The sequence below is a fragment of the Oncorhynchus keta genome, chromosome 4 (genome assembly GCF_023373465.1).
Source record: "Oncorhynchus keta strain PuntledgeMale-10-30-2019 chromosome 4, Oket_V2, whole genome shotgun sequence".
Taxonomy (NCBI): Eukaryota; Metazoa; Chordata; class Actinopteri; order Salmoniformes; family Salmonidae; genus Oncorhynchus; species Oncorhynchus keta.
The window spans coordinates 49,007,955-49,025,480 of record NC_068424.1 but is presented as its reverse complement, the minus strand read 5'-3'; the positions used below and the strand labels follow the sequence as shown (position 1 = coordinate 49,025,480).

The window sequence follows — 17,526 nt, the reverse complement described above, 5'->3', positions numbered from 1 at the left end:
GTTGGTGTTACATTGGTGCGGTGTGAATGAGTGGCTTGAGTTGGTGTTAAATGGTGCGGTGTGAATGAGTGGCTTGAGTTGGTGTTACACTGGTGCGGTGTGAATGAGTGGCTTGAGTTGGTGTTACATTGGTGCGGTGTGAATGAGTGGCTTGAGTTGGTGTTACACTGGTGCGGTGTGAATGAGTGGCTTGAGTTGGTGTTACACTGGTGCGGTGTGAATGAGTGGCTTGAGTTGGTGTTACACTGGTGCGGTGTGAATGAGTGGCTTGAGTTGGTGTTACACTGGTGCGGTGTGAATGAGTGGCTTGAGTTGGTGTTACATTGGTGCGGTGTGAATGAGTGGCTTGAGTTGGTGTTACACTGGTGCGGTGTGAATGAGTGGCTTGAGTTGGTGTTACACTGGTGCTGTGTGAATGAGTGGCTTGAGTTGGTGTTACACTGGTGCGGTGTGAATGAGTGGCTTGAGTTGGTGTTACACTGGTGCGGTGTGAATGAGTGGCTTGAGTTGGTGTTACATTGGTGCGGTGTGAATGAGTGGCTTGAGTTGGTGTTACATTGGTGCGGTGTGAATGAGTGGCTTGAGTTGGTGTTACACTGGTGCTGTGTGAATGAGTGGCTTGAGTTGGTGTTAAATGGTGCTGTGTGAATGAGTGGCTTGAGTTGGTGTTACACTGGTGCTGTGTGAATGAGTGGCTTGAGTTGGTGTTACACTGGTGCTGTGTGAATGAGTGGCTTGAGTTGGTGTTACACTGGTGCTGTGTGAATGAGTGGCTTGAGTTGGTGTTAAATGGTGCGGTGTGAATGAGTGGCTTGAGATGGTGTTAACTGGTGCGGTGTGAATGAGTGGCTTGAGATGGTGTTAACTGGTGCGGTGTGAATGAGTGGCTTGAGATGGTGTTAAATGGTGCGGTGTGAATGAGTGGCTTGAGATGGTGTTAACTGGTGCGGTGTGAATGAGTGGCTTGAGTTGGTGTTAACTGGTGCGGTGTGAATGAGTGGCTTGAGATGGTGTTAACTGGTGCGGTGTGAATGAGTGGCTTGAGATGGTGTTAACTGGTGCGGTGTGAATGAGTTGCTTGAGATGGTGTTAACTGGTGCGGTGTGAATGAGTGGATTGAGATGGTGTTAAATGGTGCGGTGTGAATGAGTGGCTTGAGTTGGTGTTAACTGGTGCGGTGTGAATGAGTGGCTTGAGATGGTGTTAACTGGTGCGGTGTGAATGAGTGGCTTGAGATGGTGTTAACTGGTGCGGTGTGAATGCGTGGCTTGAGATGGTGTTAACTGGTGCGGTGTGAATGAGTGGCTTGAGATGGTGTTAACTGGTGCGGTGTGAATGCGTGGCTTGAGTTGGTGTTAACTGGTGCGGTGTGAATGCGTGGCTTGAGTTGGTGTTAACTGGTGCGGTGTGAATGAGTGGCTTGAGTTGGTGTTAACTGGTGCGGTGTGAATGAGTGGCTTGAGATGGTGTTAACTGGTGCGGTGTGAATGAGTGGCTTGAGATGGTGTTAACTGGTGCGGTGTGAATGAGTGGCTTGAGATGGTGTTAAATGGTGCGGTGTAAATGAGTGGCTTGAGTTGGTGATACACTGGTGCGGTGTGAATGAGTGGCTTGAGTTGGTGTTAACTGGTGCTGTGTGAATGAGTGGCTTGAGTTGGTGTTAACTGGTGCGGTGTGAATGAGTGGCTTGAGTTGGTGTTACATTGGTGCTGTGTGAATGAGTGGCTTGAGTTGGTGTTACACTGGTGCTGTGTGAATGAGTGGCTTGAGTTGGTGTTAACTGGTGCAGTGTGAATGAGTGGCTTGAGTTGGTGTTACACTGTTGCGGTGTGAATGCGTGGCTTGAGTTGGTGTTAACTGGTGCGGTGTGAATGAGTGGCTTGAGTTGGTGTTAACTGGTGCGGTGTGAATGAGTGGCTTGAGTTGGTGTTAACTGGTGCGGTGTGAATGAGTGGCTTGAGATGGTGTTAACTGGTGCGGTGTGAATGTGTGGCTTGAGATGGTGTTACACTGGTGCGGTGTGAATGAGTGGCTTGAGATGGTGTTACACTGGTGCGGTGTGAATGAGTGGCTTGAGATGGTGTTAACTGGTGCGGTGTGAATGAGTGGCTTGAGATGGTGTTAACTGGTGCGGTGTGAATGTGTGGCTTGAGATGGTGTTAAATGGTGCGGTGTAAATGAGTGGCTTGAGTTGGTGATACACTGGTGCGGTGTGAATGCGTGGCTTGAGTTGGTGTTAACTGTTGCGGTGTGAATGAGTGGCTTGAGTTGGTGTTAACTGGTGCTGTGTGAATGAGTGGCTTGAGTTGGTGTTAAATGGTGCGGTGTGAATGAATGGCTTGAGTTGGTGATACACTGGTGCGGTGTGAATGAGTGGCTTGAGTTGGTGTTAACTGGTGCGGTGTGAATGAGTGGCTTGAGATGGTGTTAACTGGTGCGGTGTGAATGAGTGGCTTGAGATGGTGTTAACTGGTGCGGTGTGAATGGGTGGCTTGAGATGGTGTTAACTGGTGCGGTGTGAATGAGTGGCTTGAGTTGGTGTTAACTGGTGCGGTGTGAATGAGTGGCTTGAGTTGGTGTTAACTGGTGCGGTGTGAATGAGTGGCTTGAGATGGTGTTAACTGGTGCGGTGTGAATGAGTGGCTTGAGATGGTGTTAACTGGTGCGGTGTGAATGCTTGGCTTGAGATGGTGTTAACTGGTGCGGTGTGAATGTGTGGCTTGAGATGTTGTTAACTGGTGCGGTGTGAATGAGTGGCTTGAGATGGTGTTAACTGGTGCGGTGTGAATGCTTGGCTTGAGATGTTGTTAACTGGTGCGGTGTGAATGAGTGGCTTGAGTTGGTGTTAACTGGTGCGGTGTGAATGCTTGGCTTGAGATGTTGTTAACTGGTGCGGTGTGAATGAGTGGCTTGAGATGGTGTTAACTGGTGCGGTGTGAATGTGTGGCTTGAGATGTTGTTAACTGGTGCGGTGTGAATGAGTGGCTTGAGTTGGTGTTAACTGGTGCGGTGTGAATGTGTGGCTTGAGATGTTGTTAACTGGTGCGGTGTGAATGAGTGGCTTGAGATGGTGTTAACTGGTGCGGTGTGAATGCTTGGCTTGAGATGGTGTTAACTGGTGCGGTGTGAATGAGTGGCTTGAGATGGTGTTAAATGGTGCGGTGTAAATGAGTGGCTTGAGTTGGTGATACACTGGTGCGGTGTGAATGAGTGGCTTGAGTTGGTGTTAACTGGTGCTGTGTGAATGAGTGGCTTGAGTTGGTGTTAAATGGTGCGGTGTGAATGAGTGGCTTGAGTTGGTGATACACTGGTGCGGTGTGAATGCGTGGCTTGAGTTGGTGTTAACTGGTGCAGTGTGAATGAGTGGCTTGAGTTGGTGTTAACTGTTGCGGTGTGAATGCGTGGCTTGAGTTGGTGTTAACTGGTGCGGTGTGAATGAGTGGCTTGAGTTGGTGCTAACTGGTGCGGTGTGAATGAGTGGCTTGAGATGGTGTTAACTGGTGCGGTGTGAATGGCTTGAGAAGGTTGCCACTTAGGGCTGTATTCCACAGTGTTCCGTCTCCTTCCTCCCGACCCAGATGGATACTCCCACCCTGCCTATGCTGCCTAAATACCGCTACACTGCTGCTGTGTTGCTGTGTGCCACTAACACGCTAAGAACACACAGCCAGCAGCAAAGATCACAGGCTAATTGCAGAATACCTCACTTTGAGCGTCTCTCCTCACTCTACTTGAGCCTGTGTGGTTCTCCTCTTACTCAACCAAACTAGACGGAAACCATTCATACACTAAATATACAAAATAATATTTCAAATTACTGGATTCGCAATTTCAACCACGCTCATTGTTGGCAGGTGTATAAAATCGAGCTCACAGCTAAGCAATCTCCATAGACAAACATTAACAGTGCCTTACTGAAGAGCTCAGTCACTTTCAACGTGGCACCATCACAGGACGCCACCTTTCCAACAAATTCGTCAAATTTCTGCCCATGCCAACAGGAAGTGCTGTTATTCTGAAGTGGAAAAGTCTTGGAGCAACAACGGCTCAGCCGCGAAGTGGTAGGCCACACAAGCTCACAGAACAGGATCGCCGATTGCTGAAGGATGCAGCGTGTAGTGTGTGAAAAATAGTCTGTCCTCAGTTGCAACACTCACTACCGAGTTCCAAACTGCCTCTGGAAACAACGTCAGCACAAGAACTGTTTGTCGGGAGCTTCAAGAAATGGGTTTCCATGGCCGAGCAGCCTCACACAAGCCGTAGATCACCATGCGCAATGCCAAGCTTCGGCTGGAGTGGTGTGAAGCTCGCCGAATCTGGGTTTGGCGTATGCCAGGAGAACGGTACCTTCCTGAATGCATAGTGCCAACTGTAAAGTTTGGTGGAGGAGGAATAATAGTCTGGGGCTGTTTTTCATGGTTCAGGCTAGGCCCCTTAGTTGCTGTGAAGGGAAATCTTAACGCCACAGTATACAATGATATTCTAGACGATTCTGTGCTTCCAACTTTGTGGCAACCCTTTCCTGTTTCGGCATGACAATGCCATCGTGCACAAAGTGAGGTCCATACAGAAATGGTTTGTCGAGATTGGTGTGGAATACCTTGACTGGCCTGCACAGAACTCTGACCTCAACCCCATCGAACACTTTTGGGATGAATTTGAAAGCCGACTGTGAGCCAGATCTAGTCGTCCATAATGCAATTCCCCGCAGCAATGTTCCCACATATAGTGGAAAGCCTTCCCAGAAGAGTGGAGGCTGTTATTACAGCAAAGGGGGGAACAACTCCATATTAATGCCCATGATTTTGGAACGAGTAGGTGTCCACATACTTCACATGCATTGTAATTTAAAGCCTCTTCAAGCACACCAAACACTAGTCAATATCCTTGTGTTCTATCCTCTGTGACATCATCACACAGCAGGTCCATCCACACTGCTTCTGTATCTACCTCCTGATTGCCACATATGAGCCTTCACACACAGGGGAGCACTTGATGCTTAGGGCAGGGATCGAGTGACAGAGGGGGAAGTGGAGGTGGGATAGTGCAGGATAGAACCACAGGTCCCAGAATGGTGCGTTATGGGGGTTTATGGTCAGTCTTTGGTAGCTTGGGAAGGTTGTGTATGGTTTTAGTTTCATACATGAATAGCAAGGCCATCAAACATCTAGGCTTATACTGTGCAGAAACCTTGCATTGAGTTACACAAGCACATATTTATCTTCCCTTGGCCAAACAATAGCGGGATTCATTCTCCCTGTATCCAGGCGACGGCAGTAATGTGCTAAATCTAAGCGGAGAGGAGGGGGGATATAAGAGAGTGAGTGGACAATTGAGGAATATTTTACACAAACCTTGTAACATAAATGAGGAGAAGCGTGAACGAGAAAACAAACCCGTAAATGTCATTGTCTACCGCAGGCATTGCTCCTTCATCCCTCTCCCTTTTTTCTTTCTCCCACCGGGCCTGCTTTCTTTCAGCACCAAGGACAGCGACCTGCCTCTCGGAGCTCAGTTGCCAGGGCAACGAGCTGCAGGGGCTGGTGGTGTGCTTTGAAGCAGCCTGTAATTTGATATCGTGACAAGCCTCAGCTCGCGATGCAGCATCCTGGTAACGCATATATCATCTGCAGAGCTTTCAGTGCAGTGATTTAACATTTGAATTCAGCAGTGCTGTTGAAAATAAGTATACAATCATTAACTGGCCGTTTCAAAATAGCAGAACACACACGTCATTGCAGTACTCTTTCGAAATGGCAGTGTTGAAGAGCGAGGGACAAAATAGAGAATAGAGGAGCGGGAGAAATGCAGACACCAGTGTGTGTGTGTGTGTGTGTGTGTGTGGGGGGGTCATTCTGTCCGTGAATTTGGGTTGTTCAGACTGCTATGGTCTTGTCAGTGACGGGCAAGAAGACAAGTCAATTGGCTCTACTGAACCTACTACTCTCAGCCATAGGGTGTCGCTGTTTACCCTTGCAAAAACGGAACATGACAGGTGGCGCTAATAGCCCTGTCTAGAACAACACAACACAAACATAGCGAAGTTAAGTGGCATTACAGCGATTGTAACATTGTGACTTACTGACTATATTTCTTGTGATATGACATTTAGATGTTATTTTGGCTATTATTTGAATTTTAAGAGCAGTGATTGACTTCTTAAAGTCGTGGTATAAAGAGGCTACCCCATACTCAAAGTATAAAATAAATAATGTATATTGTAAGAAGTGGCACAATTAGGTTGATCAGTAATGGAAAGCTTGTTCGATTAAATTCTAAAGTACTTCCAAGCCAGGGCACCACGACATGCATCATGATATCCACGACATGCATCATGATATCCACGACATGCATCATGATATCCACGACATGCATCATGATATCCATGACATGCATCATGATATCAGACACAGTGATGAAGGAGTTAGCCGATACTCGTTGGTGTATTGTAATAATGACTTACAGTGTGGCAAAAAAAGTATTTAGTCAGCCGCCAATTGTGCAAGTTCTCCCACTTAAAAATATGAGAGAGGCCTGTAATTTGCATCATAGGTACACTTCAGCTATGACAGACAATTTTTATCAATTTTTATCAATTGATTTTTAATCAATTTATTTGCAAATTATGGTGGAAAATAAGTATTTGGTCACCTACAAACAAGCACGATTTCTGGCTCTCACAGACCTGTAACTTCTTCTTTAAGAGGCTCCTCTGTCCTCCACTCGTTACCTGTATTAATGGCACCTGTTTGAACTTTTTATCAGTATAAAAGACACCTGTCCACAACCTCAAACAGTCACACTCCAAACTCCACTATGGCCAAGACCAAAGAGCTGTCAAAGGACACCAGAAACAAAATTGTAGACCTGCACCAGGCTGGGAAGACTGAATCTGCAATAGGTAAGCAGCTTGGTTTGAAGAAATCAACTGTGGGAGCAATTATTAGGAAATGGAAGACATACAAGACATAATATATATATATAATATAAATATGATAATATATGATATATATGAGAATCTCCCTCGATCTGGGGCTCCACGCAAGATCTCACCCCGTGGGGTCAAAATGATCACAAGAACGGTGAGCAAAAATCCCAGAACCACATGGAGGGACCTAGTGAATGACCTGCAGAGAGCTGGGACCAAAGTAACAAAGCCTACCATCAGTAACACACTACGCCGCCAGGGACTCAAATCCCGCAGTGCCAGACGTGTCCCCCTGCTTAAGCCAGTACATGTCCAGGCCCGTCTGAAGTTTGCTAGAGAGCATTTGGATGACCCAGAAGAAGATTGGGAGAATGTCATATGGTCAGATGAAACCAAAATATAACTTTTTGGTAAATTCTCAACTTGTTGTGTTTGGAGGACAAAGAATGCTGAGTTGCATCCAAAGAACACCATACCTACTGTGAAGCATGGGGGTGGAAACATCATGCTTTGGGGCTGTTTTTCTGCAAAGGGACCAGGACGACTGATCCGTGTAAAGGAAAGAATGAATGGGGCCATGTATCGTGAGATTTTGAGTGAAAACCTCCTTCCATCAGCAAGGGCATTGAAGATGAAACGTGGCTGGGTCTTTCAGCATGACAATGATCCCAAACACACCGCCCGGGCAACGAAGGAGTGGCTTCGTAAGAAGCATTTCAAGGTCCTGGAGTGGCCTAGCCAGTCTCCAGATCTCAACCCCATAGAAAATCCTTGGTGGGAGTTGAAAGTCCGTGTTGCCCAGCAACAGCCTCAATACATCACTGCTCTAGAGGAGATCTGCATAGAGGAATGGGCCAAAATACCAGCAACAGTGTGTGAAAACCTTGTGAAGACTTACAGAAAACGTTTTACCTCTGTCATTGCCAACAAAGGGTATATAACAAATTATTGGGATAAACTTTTGTTATTGACCAAACACTTATTTTCCACCATAATTTGCAAATAACCCTCCAGTTCATTACAAATCCTACAGTGTGATTTTCTGGATGTGAACTCAGGCCGTTTTGTCTAAAGTCATAGTGATATAGGATATAACGGCTGGTTATTATTTTCACTGCAGGAAGTTACAGACCACTCTCTCTTTTTTGGAGAACTTGCACAGATTGGTGGCTGACAGGAAATACTTTTTTGCAACCCACTGTGTTTGCCCCTCCTAGGTAGGCTAAACATTTGTGGTTATAATCAGCCCCTATTTGCTTTTAGATTAGAGATTCCCAGTGGAAAGAGGCACCTGTGGGAAGATGTTGGAATAGATGAAGAGTATGTTGGCCTACAGGTGATTGAACAGAGAACCACACCGTGCTCAGACGCATGGTTGGCAGCTTTTCCCATGGAAAGAGGGGCGGTTAGGCAGAGACAGCAAGGGTGGTTCCTCTGTTCTTTTGCTGTGTACTCCTTCAATTCCGTTCTTCCTCCACCTCCCATATCTATCCATCTTCCATCTTCACCTTTACTCGTTCTTTGATGGTTAATTTGTGCTGGAATGTTATTTTTGGGGGGATTTGGATCCAAAACGTAAACAATGATAACAACTCTCGGGGGTTGTGTAGTTGTGATTGCCAGAATCCCGGACCGCGTGGTGTCAGTGTAACACAAGGAGAATGTCTGGTACTTTGTAGACTAGTCCCTTCTCTGGTCTGTTTTGTTCCACACATACAGAGAGAGTATTGCGGAGATTGGAACAAGACGTGTTATTGTGGGATTTTAATGATTAACGGCCTAAACATTAGATTTGTGTTATTTAATATCTTCCTCAGTTCTGCGTTTGATCGTGCTTATTTTTTGCTAAACAATGGCGATGCAAAACCAAAGACCGTGGCTAAGCGGATGGGTTTTCTAATTTTGCTCTTATTTTTATGAATTTGAAAGGAATCTCAGCGCAGATACGATACTCCATTCCAGAGGAGGTTAAAAGGGATCCGTTGTTGGAAATGTTGCTAAGGATTTGGGTCTCGACGTCAGTACTTTGGTGGAGAGACGGTTTCGTATCGTTTCTGGAACTAAAGAAGATATTTTCCAGGTAAATCAGAACGATGGAGTCTTGTATGTTCATAAGAATATCGACAGAGAGGAGCTCTGTGGTGGCAATATTGCATGTTTGATAAACCTGAAAATGGTTGTTGAAAATCCGTTAGAAATACATTACGCCGGAATAGAAATCACGGATGTTAATGATAACTCGCCCAATTTCCAAGAGAAAGACAAACTAGTTGATATATCGGAATCTACTCTTTCTGGCAAGCGACTCCAGTTACCAGCCGCGCGTGATCCTGATGTTGGCGTTAATGCAGTACGTGTCTATAAATTGAGTCACAATGAACATTTTGATTTGCAAATAAGAGAAAGAGGAGAAGATAAAATTCCCTTCTTAGTTTTACAAAAACCCTTGGATAGAGAGAAACAATCTGAACATAGACTAGTTTTAACTGCAGTCGATGGTGGAAGTCCACAGAGGTCAGGGACTCTTAATGTCACTATCACTGTTCTCGATTCGAATGACAACAATCCTGTATTTAGTCATGAGGTATACTCGGTCACATTGCCTGAAAATGTCCAACCCGGAACTATTGTACTCAACGTCAAGGCAACAGATTTGGACGACGGTTCCAATGGTGACGTTGAATATTTATTTGGTAGTGAAATTCAAGATATGGCTGCTGCCATTTAGTTTAGCAAAACACAGGTGCAAAAGTGTTAAAGGGAGGCGTTGATTTCGAGGACATTGCAGGTGTATGAGATGAAGATATTGGCCACGGACAAAGGGCAGTATCTCCCCACGCACTGAGTACGGATTGTCGAGTCATTATAAAGATACGATTTAAACGACAATAGGCCGAAATAGACGTGACATCTCTGTCTAGCCGGATACCAGAGGACGCAAAACCAGGAACCGTTATGGCTCTAATTGGGGATGACAGATAAAGACTCTGGTATTAATTGGAAAGTTGTCTGCAGTCTTTCCGGACGATTTACCGTTCGTTCTAAAGCCTTCTCTTGACCAAGATAATTTGTTTTCGTTAGTGACCAGATGACGTTTGATCGTGAAGTCGTGTCCCATTATGACATCAATCACGGCTAAAGACTGTGGAATCAGCCTCCTCTGGTGTCCACATTCAAAGTCATCTCAAGTCCAGATATCAGATGTAATGATAACAGCCCAGCTATTCTCCTGAAAACCCATATGAGTTTATGTCGTTGAAAAAATAACGCCCTGGTATGCCCATTTTTGTAAGCGCGTCTGATAAAGATTTGCTGAAAATGCAGATTTCATATCTCTGGAGAGGGAGCACTGGACAACAGAATGATATCCTTCCTTTTTTAAATAAACTGATAATGGCCATTTACGCACTAAAGAGCTTTGACTTTGAAACCCTCAAAACGTTCCAGTTCTGCATCATTGCCAAAGACTCTGGAACTCCGTCTCTAAGCAGCAACGTCACAGTCAACGTGTACATTCTGGATCAGAACGACAACCCTCCAGTGATCTTGTATCCAGTCAGCCCTAACGGTTCCGCTGAAGGTGTGGAGGAGATTCCCCGCAATGTGAACGCAGGCCATTTGGTGACTAAAGTGAGAGCCTATGACGCTGATATAGGATATAACGGCTGGTTATTATTTTCACTGCAGGAAGTTACTGACCACAGTCTCTTTGCTTTGGACCGCTATACAGGACAGATAAGGACACTTCGGTCATTCACAGAGACAGATGAGGCTGAGCATAAACTGGTCATACTGGTAAAAGACAATGGGAACGTTTCACTCTCAGCAACATCTACTGTGATTATCAACGTTGTGGAGCCCAAAGAGGCTTTTGCAGCTTCTGATGTTAAAAGTTCAGTAAAAGATGACGAGGAGGAGAACAGCGTTACATTTTATTTGATCATTACTTTGGGGTCAGTTTCAACGCTTTTTCTCATCAGTATCATCGTGTTGACTGTCATGCAGTGCTCCAAACCCACAGACTATTCCTCCAAGTATTTACAAGATGTGAATTACGACGGGACACTGTGCCACAGCATCCAGTACAGATCCGGAGACAATCGGTACATGTTAGTTGGACCCAGAATGAGTATAGGTTCTACTACAGTCCCGGGAATCAATGGGAATACTCTAGTGGTTCCCTCAGATCAAAGGAGAGCTTCTGGAGAGGTAAGAGCTGTCTCTAAACCATTGCACCTCAAAATATATGTATTGGCATGTTTTGTCCGTGGCTAACGCAACCTCTTTGCAGCAGCGGATGCTGGCCATGGTGCTGAACTACTGCGAGGCTAACTACTGTACCTCGGGTTTATCACATGTTCTTCTGCTGTAGTCCTTCAATCCAGTCTCTATCTCTTCTGTTCACATCTACGCACCTTCATCTTCATACTAGACCTTCTTAAATATTATTTACTGGAGTTTGTGTTTTTGTTGGTTTGGATGCAAAACGTAAGTTGATAACAACTCTCTCGGTGCCTATCTAGTTGTTGTCGATACCAGAATCCCGGACCACATGGTGTCAGTGTAACACAAGGTTACTGGTGCTTTGTAGATTAGGCCCTTCCCTTCTCTGGTCTGTTTTGTTCCACACATACAGAGAGAGTGGTGCGGACGTCAGAACTAGACGTGTATGTTAGGGATAATCGTCTTTTATTTCGGTGCTGACTTCGCATGGATGAGAACGAGTTGGCCATATGATCATTAGGATTGTGTTTCATTGAGGATTGTGCTTACTTTTCTGTCTAACTATGGGAGATGGAAGACAAAGGCGCAGATGGGAGTACTGGTGGGTTGCTGTGCGTTTCTCTCTTCTGCTGTGTTTGGGGGAGAAGGTTTCAGCACAGATAAGGTACTCTATTCCAGAGGAGGTGAAAGAGGGATCCGTTGTTGGAAATGTTGCAAAGGATTTGGGTCTCGACATCAGTACTTTGGTGGAGAGACGGTTTCGTATTGTTTCTGGATCTAAGGACGCTCTTTTCCAGGTAAATCAGAACAATGGCGTCTTGTATGTTCACAAGAATGTCGACAGAGAAGCGATTTGTAACGGCAAGGTAGCTTGCGCGATAGACCTGAAAATCGTTGTTGAAAACCCGCTTGAAGTCCATTATGTAGGTTTAGAGATAACTGACGTAAATGACCACTCGCCAAGTTTCTCAGAGAAAAATCTACACATAGAGATAGCTGAAAATAAACCTACAGGAGCTCGATTTGAACTCCAGCCTGCGCGTGATTTCGACTCTGGAATTAATTCTATACGTTCCTATAAGTTAAATCCAAATGAACATTTCGATTTAGAACTGAGAGATAGTGGGGAAGGGGATACAATCCCGTTTTTAATTTTACAGAAAGCCTTGGACAGGGAACAGGAGACCAAACATGCATTACTATTGACAGCATTGGATGGGGGAAATCCACCTGGAACAGGTACTCTAAACATCACTGTCACAGTCCTTGACGCAAATGATAATCAGCCTGTATGTAGTCAGGACGTCTATTCAGTTACATTACAAGAAAATGCTGATATCGGTACGTTTGTAGTTAGAGTGAATGCAACCGATGCAGACCATGGGTCAAATGGCGTGGTGGAATATACTCTCGGTAGAAATTTAAAGCGGAGAGTACATGATATTTTCCTATTGGATAGGATTACTGGGGCAATTAAGGTGAAAGGCCCGGTAGATTTTGAAGAAAATGAGATGTACAGTCTAAATGTACAGGCTTCTGATAAGGGCCAGCCTCCACTGACAACTGATTGCAGAGTTATTGTTAAGATACAAGACGTGAACGACAACAGACCACAAATAGAGGTTACATCACTCTCCAATACCGTGTCTGAAGATTCTAAACCTGGAACTGTTATATCTCTCATCAGTGTGACAGATCAAGACTCTGGCATTAACGGAAAAGTTATTTCCAGTATAACTGACAACGTGCCATTTGAATTAAAACCCTCATATAAGGATAACGTGTATTCTATAGTCACAAAGGGACGTTTAGACAGAGAATTCGTGTCCCATTATGACATCACAATAACAGCCACTGACTGTGGTCAGCCTCCTCTGTCCACATTCAAAACTCTGAGCGTCCAGATATCAGATGTGAACGATAACCGTCCAGAATTCTCCCAAAACCCCCTTGAGCTGTACTTAGTGGAAAATAACGCCCCTGGTGCGTCCATATTCTCTGTAAGCGCCACTGATAAAGACTTGAATGAAAATGCTGCGATTTCATATCACATAGTTAGAGGAGAAGGGACGCAGAATGACATGGCATCTTTTCTGAATATAAATTCTGATAATGGTCATATTTCCGCGCTGAAAAGCTTTGACTTCGAAATCCTCAAAACGTTCCAATTCCAAGTTGTAGCGACAGACTCTGGAACTCCGTTACTAAGCAACAACGTCACAGTGAACGTGTTCATTCTGGATCAGAACGACAACCCTCCAGTGATCTTGTATCCAGTCAGCACTAACGGTTCTGCTGAAGGTGTGGAGGAGATTCCCCGCAATGTGAATGCAGGCCATTTGGTGACTAAAGTGAGAGCCTATGACGCTGATATCGGATATAACGGATGGTTATTATTTTCACTGCAGGAAGTTACTGACCACAGTCTCTTTGCTTTAGACCGCTATACAGGACAGATAAGGACACTTCGGTCATTCACAGAGACAGACGAGGCTGAGCATAAACTGGTCATACTGGTAAAAGACAATGGGAACGTTTCACTGTCAGCAACAGCTACTGTGATTATCAAGGTTGTGGAGCCCAAAGAGGCTTTTGCAGCTTCTGATGTTAAAAGTTCAGTAAAAGACGAGGAGGAAAACAGCGTTACATTTTATTTGATCATTACTTTGGGGTCAGTTTCAGCGCTTTTTCTCGTCAGCATCATCGTGTTGATTGTAATGCAGTGCTCCAAAGCCACAGACTATTCCTCCAAGTATTTACAAGATGTGAATTACGACGGGACACTGTGCCACAGCATTCAGTACAGATCCGGAGACAAACGGTACATGTTAGTTGGACCCAGAATGAGTATAGGTTCTACTATTGTCCCGGGCAGCAATGGAAATACTCTTGTGCTACCTGAACACAGGAGGAGAGCTTCTGGAGAGGTAAGAGCTGTTTCTAAGCATTAAACTTTGAAAGCATATTGGTGGATATTTTTAAGAATTTATCGTGCGTAATGAAATGTGTGACTGATGATGAAGCGGTTGCTGTCGACCCTGGTTGTGCTGAATTCGTCTTGCTTTTGTTTTTGGGTTATATATGCATTAGTTATGATGACCTCTCTCAAATAGGTGGATAGTCATAGACCAGGCCCTTACAAGACTCATTAGTGTAATTCCCCTGTCTACAAACTGATTTTCTGTGGGTAATGGAGAAATTAACTCGTTCATGCGGTTGCTGTCCACTCTTGTGGTGCTGATTTACAAAGTGAATTGTTTTCCTTGCAATCGAGCTATTTACTATGTCAGTCTGTTACATATGTAGTCATCCAATCCATGTATTCCTAATCCATTTCCATGTACTCCCCCTCAACCTTTCCTCATCCCACGCCTGTAACTATTATGTTGCGCTGGTACTTTTGCTGATGCCAATACAGTAATGTACAATCATTCTAGAGTCTTGTGTACTCGTGGCAAGCAGTAGTTCGGTCCGCATGGTGTCGGTGTCACACAAGGAGAATGACTGACTGTCTGGTGTTGTGTATATTAGGCCTTGCCCCTCTCTGGGTTGTTTTGTCCCCAAATGCAGAGAGAGCTGTGTGGACATCAGAACAGGACGTGCTATGATAGTCAGAGAATAATTGTAGTCTTTTTCTGTGCTGAAACATTGCATTTCGTTATGGATCATCATGAGTTGGTCATCTGATCATTAGGATTGTGTTTTTTCATTGAGGATTGTGCTTACTTTTCTGTCTAACGATGGGAGATGGAAGACAAAGGCGCAGATGGGAGTACTGGTGGGTTGCTGTGCGTTTCTCTCTTCTGCTGTGTTTCGGAGAGCAGGTTTCAGCACAGATAAGGTACTCTATTCCAGAGGAGGTGAAAGAGGGATCTGTTGTTGGAAATGTTGCAAAGGATTTGGGTCTTGACGTCAGTACTTTGGTGGAGAGACGGTTTCGTATTGTTTCTGGATCTAAGGACGCCCTTTTCAACGTAAATCAGAACAATGGCGTCTTGTATGTTCATAACAAAATCGACAGAGAGGAGCTCTGTGATGGCAATATTGCATGTTTGATTAACCTGAAAATGGTTGTTGAAAACCCTTTAGAGATTCATTATGTAGGTGTCGAAATCACCGACGTCAATGATCACTCTCCTATTTTTCCAGGAAATGAGCAGTATTTGGAAATAGCGGAACAAACCATGCTAGGGACGCGCTTCCAAATCCAGGCTGCACGGGATCCAGATATAGCGTTAAACTCTGTCCGTTTGTATAAATTAAGTCAGAGCGATCATTTTGAAATTGAGATTAGAGACGATGAAGACAAAATACCTTTCTTAGTCTTGAAAAAAGCTTTGGATAGGGAGCTCAAAACCAAACACAGATTACTTGTTACTGCAGTTGATGGAGGTAGACCACAAAGATCAGGGACGGTCAACGTCACTATTAATGTGCTGGATTCGAATGATAACCGTCCTGTTTGTAGTCAAGACACCTATTCAGTGAGACTACGGGAAAATGCCGCACTTGGTACTGTGGTTGTTAGGGTAAATGCCACTGATCTAGACGAGGGTTCAAACGGTGAGTTGGAGTACACTTTAGGCAGAAACCTAAAGCGTAAAGTATATGATATATTTGAACTGGATAGCCGAACTGGAGAAATTAAAGTCAAAGGTGAGGTGGACTTCGAGGACACAGAAGTTTATAAACTAGATGTACAGGCTTCAGACAAAGGACAACCTCCCTTAACTGTGGAATGCAGAGCAATTATAAAGATAATTGATGTTAATGATAACCAACCAGAAGTAGAGGTGACATCACTGTCCAATGTCGTTACAGAAGATTCAAAACCCGGAACAGTTATTTCGCTCATTAGTGTGACAGATAAAGACTCAGGTATTAATGGTAAAGTTTTGTGTAGCATCTCCAACAATGTACCGTTTGAGTTAAAACCGTCATATGAAGAAAATATGTACTCCTTAGTGACCAAACACCGTTTAGATCGAGAGCTAGTGTCTGTTTATGACATCACAATAACTGCCACTGACTGTGGTCAGCCTCCTCTGTCTACATTCAAAACTCTGAGCGTCCAGATTTCAGATGTGAACGACAACCGTCCAGAATTCTCCCAAAACCCCCTTGAGCTGTACCTAGTGGAAAATAACGCCCCTGGTGCATCGATATTCTCTGTAAGCGCCACTGATGAAGACTTAAATGAAAATTCTGCGATTTCATATCACATAGTTAGAGGAGAAGGGACGCAGAATGATATGGCATCTTTCCTCAACATCAATTCGGATAATGGACATATTTCCGCGCTCAAAAGCTTTAATTTCGAAACCCTCAAAACGTTCCAATTCCAAGTTGTAGCTACAGACTCTGGGACTCCGTCTCTAAGCAGAAACGTCACAATAAATGTTTTCATTCTGGATCAGAACGACAACGCTCCAGTGATCTTGTATCCAGTCAGCGCTAACGGTTCCGCTGAAGGTGTGGAGGAGATTCCCCGTAATGTGAACGTAGGCCATTTGGTGACTAAAGTGAGAGCCTATGACGCTGATATAGGATATAACGGCTGGTTATTATTTTCACTGCAGGAAGTTACTGACCACAGTCTCTTTGCTTTGGACCGCTATACGGGTCAGATAAGGACACTTCGGTCATTCACAGAGACAGACGAGGCTGAGCATAAACTGGTCATAATGGTGAAAGACAATGGGAACGTTTCACTGTCAGCAACAGTTACTGTGATTATCAAGGTTGTGGAGCCCAAAGAGGCTTTTGCAGCTTCTGATGTTAAAAGTTCAGTAAAAGACGAGGAGGAGAACAGCGTTACATTTTATTTGATCATTACTTTGGGGTCAGTTTCAACACTTTTTCTCATCAGTATCATCGTGTTGATTGTAATGCAGTGCTCCAAACCCACAGACTATTCCTCCAAGTATTTACAAGATGTGAATTACGACGGGACACTGTGCCACAGCATCCAGTACAGATCCGGAGACAATCGGTACATGTTAGTTGGACCCAGAATGAGTATAGGTTCTACAATAGTCCCGGGCAGCAATGGGAATACTCTAGTGATACCCGAACACAGGAGGAGAGCTTCTGGAGAGGTAAGAGTTGTTTTAAGAGTTGCTCTTTCAAGCTTTCACAAGTATTATATATTGTCTGTTTTTTTTTGTTCTGTCCTACCTTATATCAGTAAAGATGATGGTCATTCGATTATATATTTTTTTCTGGTTCGTTGGAATGTCTTTAACGTGCTTAATAGAAGTGAGGTTGTTGAAGCGGTCGCTGTCCACTTCGGTGTTGCTGGATCACCAGCTCATTTGCTGTATTTATCTTCACTGAAGTCCATCTCTCTCTCTCCTATTTTGACATGTTCTCAT

General features: G+C 44.5%; 1 protein-coding gene across 4 annotated transcripts in view; it reads left to right on the top strand.

The window, feature by feature from the left end:
* Positions 1-11,607: 11,607 nt before the first annotated feature.
* LOC118381995 (protocadherin alpha-C2-like) overlaps positions 11,608-17,526 on the top strand; it is a 227,408-nt gene continuing 221,489 nt past the window's right edge. For 2 of the 4 annotated variants that reach the window (XM_052508346.1, XM_052508209.1), the window contains exon 1: positions 14,737-17,250. In XM_052508346.1, coding sequence (XP_052364306.1) covers positions 14,893-17,250 — 2,358 coding nt within the window. In that variant the 5' untranslated portion in view covers positions 14,737-14,892. Of the gene's footprint in view, positions 14,080-14,736; positions 17,251-17,526 lie in introns of those variants that run through there. The other 2 variants (XM_052508335.1, XM_052508195.1) reach the window with 2 other exon arrangements.